Source organism: Microtus oregoni, unplaced genomic scaffold, assembly GCF_018167655.1.
Source record: "Microtus oregoni isolate MIOR12 unplaced genomic scaffold, Mior012 000063F_ref0000156, whole genome shotgun sequence".
Taxonomy (NCBI): domain Eukaryota; kingdom Metazoa; phylum Chordata; class Mammalia; order Rodentia; family Cricetidae; genus Microtus; species Microtus oregoni.
The window spans coordinates 780386-787836 of record NW_024543873.1 but is presented as its reverse complement, the minus strand read 5'-3'; the positions used below and the strand labels follow the sequence as shown (position 1 = coordinate 787836).

Genomic DNA, 7451 nt, shown 5'->3' with positions numbered 1-7451 from the left:
AATTTTCATCACCACCAATATCATCTGTGCCAACTTCTCCTTAAATTTCTTGTTTGCAGGATTCCTTCTGAATCACTTGCTCAGAGGATCTACTAAGCCTGAATCAAGTAGGCTCATGTGACCCACTGTTTTCCAGTCACCATGTATTGGAAATATTCATCTATGCAAGCAACACTCATGACTTAAAATGCTAATCTATGTAACTAGACTTTGTCATTCTGTTTAAATAGAATTTCCTGAAATGTGTACATCCTATCCTACAAAATACCAGAAAGCATGTGGAGGTTATGTGTTTATTGTTAACATGAGTGTTCAATTTATTTAATCTTGGCAATGGGCACATGGGTCACCTATTAGCCATTTGGCTCCTGAATGAAGGATGATGCCATTCTAGGAAGAATCTTCCTCAGTGTCCCACAGCATGATGATGTCTTCAATAGGAGGTGTTGTCTCTATCAGTACGCGTTTTTCCTTCCTGTCTTTCACTCTCCGTTTGGCGAACCACTCCTAAAATCAGAGGGAGACAAGATTGTTTTAGCATTGGCTTCCACCCCCAGAGCCGAGAGAGAGAAGTCACTTTAAGGCATCTAACATGGAACTTTCTACTCAGCTCACAAAAGCAAGCCCCGGCTGTGTGTCAACCTCTGCAAACAGGGCTATGATTTTGTCTTTTTCCCGCAGTATATACACTTCAGTGGGGACTTCCACCCATGGTAAATCTGACCAGCATATTCTTTTTTTTTTTTTTGACCAGCATATTCTTTCATGTTACACAAAGTTCTCCAGCATCAGGATGGAGAATACTATCTCTGCTTCAGCGAGATTTCCAGAATCCTGCCCTGCACAATATTAATCTCTGTATTTTAAGTGTTATTCTTCCATACCTATCAGTCCATGCCTCCTCTCAACCCTAATATAACTATTTGGCAATGTGTTTGGCTAGCCACACACAGAATCCCAGAAAAATTAACATTAAGGGTTGTCACTATTAATACCATCGTCTCAAGTTAGGATCATTTTTTTCTTTATGCAGTGTAGCACTTTTAACCATGATATTCAAGACACAAAATAGAAAGACGGGGACAATTAAAGAGTTAAAGGGGCAAGGAGTATTTCCATAGGAGGCTAAGTGTGTGGCCAGCTGGGGGTCCAAAATTGCATCACAATGAAAACCATGTGCTGTGAATGTTGTCCACCTAGAGATGATGTCCCTTTTATGTAGTGCTGTTTCAATTAAGTTTAAAATCGATTTAAAGTTCAGTGTGTCAAGTGCTGTAAACTCAGCACTTGGGGGGTGGAGGTGGAGGCAAAAGAACCATGAGTTCAAGGACAGCAAGGGTTACACAGATTCATTGAAAAGTGCCTAGGACAAGGCTAGCTAATGCCTAAGGAAGGCTATAGATTGTCTGTCCAATTGCTTTGTTTGGATTCACTGACCTTCAGTTTTGCTTCAGGCACTTTCAAAGTTCTTGCAAGTTCTTTCCTGTGTAAAGACAACCATGGATGTTTATCATGCAGGGTTTTACATGCAATACAATGACATACATGAATTCTATGCCTTTTAAAATATCACCGTCCTCCCTCACACTTGGCATTAACATTTATTCTCAGAGGCAGTCTCACTTTTGAAATGAATTCATGTCCTGCAAAAGTTTCTAAATGATAGAGACAAATAATTTTAACAAAGTATCAAAAATAATAATAAATGTCAATGTCTCTGCTGAGCAAAGTATGCTAATTTGAAAACAGTACCAGGGGCCAGGTGGTGGTGGCCCATGCCTTTAATCCCAGGACTTGGGATGCAGAGGCAGCAGATCTCTATGAGTTTGAGACCAGAGTGGTCTACAGAACGTAGTTCCAAGATAGGCTCCAAAATCTACAGAAAAAACATGTCTTGAAACACCCCCCCAACATAAAAAAAAACTAAACAAAACAAAAAACAGAACAAAAAGACAGCACTAGGCTGGGGGAAAGAGAAACCAAAAGGAGTTGATGGCTAGGTACACAGTCCCTGAAAAGATGAGTAGACTACTGGTAAGGAGGTCACCCAACAAACTAGAAACCCCTAGTACTCTTGAACTTGATGCTGGTAAGTCGTTTGGGCCCACAAATATCTATATTTCACAGAAATTAAAATATGACTCTGAATGAGACGTGTTGACTATGGACATTTGATTCATGTCAGCACTACATGTTGGTACTGAGCTCGGGCCCCACACGGGGCATCCTCCTGTGCCCACCACCAAAGGAGAAGACCCCTGTGACTTGGAGAGGGACGATAAGGAATACAGGGCCTCGAAGAACAAAAGGGCACCTCAACATGAGCCAGAGGCCAGGGATGTTGGGGAGCTCTTGGGCCAAACCACATACCTGGCAGCCAAATTTGGGTACTGGGATATTTGAAAGAATCTTTCCATTTCCCTGATCTGACCCGGTGTGAAACGGAAGTGGTTTTGATGACCCTGGTGCCTCTGACGAATCCTTGCCACACCAGCCTCTGAGGTGTTCAGTTCTTTTGAGTCTAGCTCCAAAGAAGAATCCGGGTGGCTACTGCTTTCTCCCACGTTAGCATCACTTTCCTTACTGTACCTCTCGCTATCCTGGCCCTGATTACTCTCATTGATTCTGAAATTTAGGTGGCCTATGTGGCCTCCACTATGGCCACAATCTGCCTCCATTGCCACTGCTGAGGTGGAGGCCACAAATCCTTTCTCAAAAACTATTTCCTCCTCATAATCTTATGGAGTATAACATGTACGTTCAATACCCTTGGCCATAACTGCAACTGTGGACCTCAAACAGCACTTGGGCCCTGGGAATGACTGACCTGGAGGTCTAGAATCTCGGCAGGGCTACCGACCAAACAATGAGAGGACAGAAGGAAAGGGTGACGTCAATGCGTCAATGCGCAGGTCCCTGCATGCTCCCCAGTTCTCCAGGGCCCTCAAACAGGACTTCCAGGTGCTTGTTTGCAAGAAGGAGCTAAGTAAGCACCAGGGACAGGTCCTGATCTCATAGCTAGGAACCTTACAAACAGAGCAAGCTACACAATTTTCCCACACATGCAGAGGGCCTAGGTCGGGTCCATGCAAGCTCCCTAACTGTTGGTCCAGAACCAATGTGGTCCCACAAGCTTAGATCAGCTGTGCCTTTGGTTTCTCCGTCATGACCTTGACCCACCTGGCTCATAAAATCCCTTCTCCATTACTCAGGAGGACTCCCAGAGCTCAGTCTAGTGCCTGGCTGCAAATGTCTTTGAATCGTTTGATTTTTTTCTCTAATTAATCTCTGTAAATCATTAGATTTTTGAGAGAGGTTTCTTTTGACTAAGTGTAACGATGGTAGTCTTTAATTGACTACACCAAAATTTTGCTAAAAACACACAATGGGGGACTAGATAGAGAGATGGTTCAGTGATCAAGAGCCCTTGCTGCTCTAGTAGAAGACCAGAGTTAGCATCCCAGAGCTAACATAAGAAAGCTCACAACCACCTGGAACTCTAGCTACACGGCATCCGGGGTATCTGTCAAGAAGAAGGGTAGTGGCCCTTCCCTATTTCCCACCTTGGTTAACTCAGGCACCGAATATTTTCCTGAAAAGGAGTCACATGACTTATTCTGTGTGTTTATACAAGTTGATTACTTGACTGTGGATTTGGCAGAGTAGATGAAGAGACAGGGACCCTGAGTCTGCAGTATGCCAGTGCAGGAAGCTGGGGTCTTTCTGATGACATGGAAACATGGGATGATACTTGACATTTATACTTGGGCCACAGAACAGTTTCCCCCTCTCACTGACTACCAAGCACTTTCTAGGAGACCTCTGGATTATAAGTTGAGAGGAAGAAGAGAGTAGATGGCAAAGAAAGAAGCAGCATAAGAAAAAGAAAATGGGATGGGCAGTGCCAGCTTTGTCTAATAGGAAGCTAAATCCCAAAGCCTGAGCTCTACATATCTTGGGACCCTGAATGAAATGCTTCATTCACAGCTTCCAAAACCATGAATGGGGATAACATCAATGGCACAGGATCGGGATACCGTCCGGGTTCATGAATTACTTGCAGAATTTTGGCATCCTTTTACTTCAGCTTCACAAACCAGTGTACCAGCAACTACAGTTTCCTTCCCCTGGGAAGCACATCCTCAAAGCTCTTGATGTCTTCCCCAAAGCCTAGTAACTCATCACCTAGATAGATTTTATATTAGCTTCCGCTTTCTGGCTTGGACCTTTTCTTCCTTGCACCTCCTTCCATTCAACAGTGGTGGAGGATGGGCCTATGGATTCAGCCCTGTTGCTGCATCTTATTACACCTTATGATGTTTCTCTTTGGCTTGTGCTCAGGAGAGGCACTTAATATTTGCAACGGAGTTTCACGTCATCATTTTTATGTATATAATAAAACATGTAGTAGGCCACAAAAGCAACTGTACCAAGTGTGTCAAAGAGATGACTTCCTGGCAGAGTTACTGGCAGTGCACACACCTAGAGCAGCTAGATAGAAGGACAAGACAGAGGAAGAGTTGAAAGTCAGCTAGTTCCATTGGAGGAGCCCTGCTCAGGTAACACCTGAGCTTTGGGAGTCAGCCTACAACCGGAAGTGCCCTAATGGAACACAGATCAGGTCATATGCTGTGGGACACAGAGCTCATGCAGTGTGGGTATTGGTGGATGCATGAAGCACCATGCTGAGGTCCACACGTGCACTGCAGAGTGGCAGACATCGCTCCCAATCAGAGTACCTTACCTGAATGACAGTCTCAGCACTAGGATAATACTTTCAGAGCTCTCGTCAGCATGGAAGCTGCTGACTTCTGTAGTACTGTAAATAGCCCAATGAAAGTGACTTTACCAATTCATTGTCCCTCATACTCAGCACTAATGGGATGTCTCCACCAAATCCCTCCCTTCAGATCTCAGGGAACCCCATGGAAGAGGAGGTAGGAGGGGTGTGAGAGCCAGAGGGGATGGAGGACACCAGGATAACAAGTCCCTCTAAGTGGACTGAGCACAGCTCATAGGAACTCTCAGAGACTGCGACAGCAAGTTCATGGCCTACAGTGTCTCTGCTAGTCCTCTACATATAAACTATAGCTTTCAGTTTAGTGTTTTTATGGGACTCCTGAGTGTGAGAACAAATGGTATCTGACTCCTGGGCTCTTTTCCTTCTGTTAGTTTGCCTTGTCCAACTTCGATGTGATAAAACTTTTTAGCATATTTTATTTTATTTCATTAAAAAGGAAAGATAATGTACTATAGGCAAATCTGGTGAGGGTACTCTCTCAGTTCAAGTTTCCTTTTCCAAAATGACTCTAGCTTGTGTCAAGCTGACATAAAACTAGGCGGCACAGCAGTCAAGACTGTAGTTGATCTGTATTGTATTGATTTATATTACACAAGGATTTTTAAATTCTGTTTGTTTGTTTGTTTGAGAAAAGATCTCATTATGGATTCCTTTCTGACCTGGAATTTCCTACATCGACCAGCAGAGCCTCAAATATGTGGTGGTATTGTTGCATTTGCTTTCTTAATGCTGGGATTATAGGTATGTGATACCATGCACAACATTGTTGACTGTTCCTTATAGAAGTATAAAATATTAGACTTGAGTTTATATATGAAAATTAGAATTACAATTAAATTCCTCATACAGTTGCAATGACCAGCGACCAGATCCCCCATCCTTCTTCATGAACGGCATTGTTAGTTCACAAAGGCTTTCTTCTCGCCCATGGAAGCATCAATTCCTCGTCACGGAAAGGCAGTCCCTTCATCTAGTGATAGTAAATATATTTGGAACCTGTAGCAGAGATGCTGACACCAGAAACAGACTTGTCAAGAAGGGCAGCTCCTTAGAAGGAAAAAACCCCTAAACCCACATGACAATGGCTAAGGACCAAAGGACATACTTTGCGGGGACAAATGCTGTGTTCACCACATTCAGGCCATGGAGTCTGCACAGTTAAGTGAGAGCTGACGCATGGATGTCCATCTGAGCATGAAAGAGGACATGGAGGTGCTTTGTGGTCAGAGCCAGGATGATGGCAGGTGTCCCAATTAACTCCCAGATATTACATACCTCTGGGGATAGCTCAGTGTTCTTCTCCTGTTCTAAATCTGCAACTTTTGGTTTCCCATCACCCACTCTGGCACCCAGGGCTCTAATACCTCCCAGGGCGAGTGTGTGTGTGTGTGTGTGTGTGTGTGTGTGTTTGTGTACCTATGTGTGTGTATTGTGTTCATTTTCTTTTTCTTTTTTATGGATTTTTGAGACAGGCTTTCTATGTATCTTTTGGTTCCTGTCATGGAACTAGGTTTTGTAGACCTGACTGTCCTCGAACTCGCAGAGATCTGCCTGTCTCTGTCTCCTGAGTGTTGGGATTAAATGCATGTACCACCACTGCCCGGCAATGTGTTCATTTTCTGTATGATGAACTGTTCGTGGATGACCGGAGAGACCATGAGTGTAAGCCTTGTCAGGAACAGAGAGCCCTGCCATAGTAGCTATAGCAGTGGAAGATAATGGAAAGAGGAAGCAGCCAGGAGCACAGGTAACCTGGGGTCACTCCAGAAGCCCTGGGACTTCCTGCTTTCAGCTTGTGATTCCAGAGCTGGGAGAATATTTCCCTAACATTCCTAATGTTCCTAGTCCTTATATTTGTGGGATAAGCACCAAGCTCATGGCCTGAGCAAGGGCTGTGCTCAGACCTTATTCCCCACTCTTTGGCTCATTTCATGCTTCTGACATCACACTTCTGAGTCTTGATATTTGTGTCCCCCAGCCTCCTGACATTTTCCTTACCTCCCTTCATTCCATGAGGGTGCAGCCCTTTCTCCACCCTACTCCTGAACATTCTCAGCTTCCTCTCTCTCTCTCAGGATGTGTCCTGCTCCCCCTGATCTCCCTCACAGTCCTGTCTATGCAGCCATGTCTATCACCTCAGCTATCAATCTTGAGGTCATTGAGGAAAGAAGCCTGACATCCAGACTCTCCCCCACTTAATTCCCCCTCCCTCGTCAGCCCAAGAGCAATCAGGGTTCCCTGCCCTGCAGGAAGTCCAAGGACCACCCACCTCCATCCCGGTCTAGTAATGTGAGCATTCAAGCTGCCTAGGCTCCCACATAGCCAGTACGTGCAGTAGGATCAAAAACCCATTGCCACAGTTCTTGAGTTCTCAGTAGTCCTCAATGTCCACTATATTCAGCGAGTCCGGTTTTTTCTCATGCTACTTCAGGACCAGGCCACCTGGCCTTGGTGATTTCCTGATAGAACATCCCCATTATCTCAGTGTGTGGGTGCACCCCTCGCGGTCCTGAGTTCCTTGCTCGAGCTCTCTCTTCTTCTGCACTGTATTTGGACCTTGAGATTTCAGTCCGGTGCTCCAATGTTGGTCTCTGTCTCTGTCTCCTTTCATTGCCTGATGAAGGTTAATATTCAGGAGGATGCCTATATG

General features: G+C 44.7%; 1 protein-coding gene across 1 annotated transcript; it reads right to left on the bottom strand.

The window, feature by feature from the left end:
- Positions 1-390: 390 nt before the first annotated feature.
- LOC121439810 (homeobox protein Rhox13-like) lies at positions 391-5698 on the bottom strand. Its single transcript, XM_041640433.1, has 4 exons — positions 5632-5698; positions 2371-2737; positions 1438-1483; positions 391-507 (listed from the first exon to the last, which is right to left on the bottom strand). The coding sequence occupies exons 1-4, from the start codon at positions 5696-5698 to the stop codon at positions 391-393; spliced, it is 597 nt and encodes a 198-aa protein (XP_041496367.1).
- Between the last annotated feature and the right edge of the window lie 1753 nt (positions 5699-7451).

Excerpts from the sequence above, each read along its gene's own strand:
- LOC121439810 (XM_041640433.1), bottom strand. The coding sequence starts at position 5,698 with ATGCCGTTCATGAAGAAGGATGGGGGATCTGGTCGCTGGTCATTGCAA. Across the intron at positions 2,738-5,631 it reads ACTGTATGAGGAATTTAATT|ATTATGAGGAGGAAATAGTT; the intron begins GTAATTCTAATT and ends ATACTCCATAAG. Across the intron at positions 1,484-2,370 it reads TACCCAAATTTGGCTGCCAG|GAAAGAACTTGCAAGAACTT; the intron begins GTATGTGGTTTG and ends GTCTTTACACAG.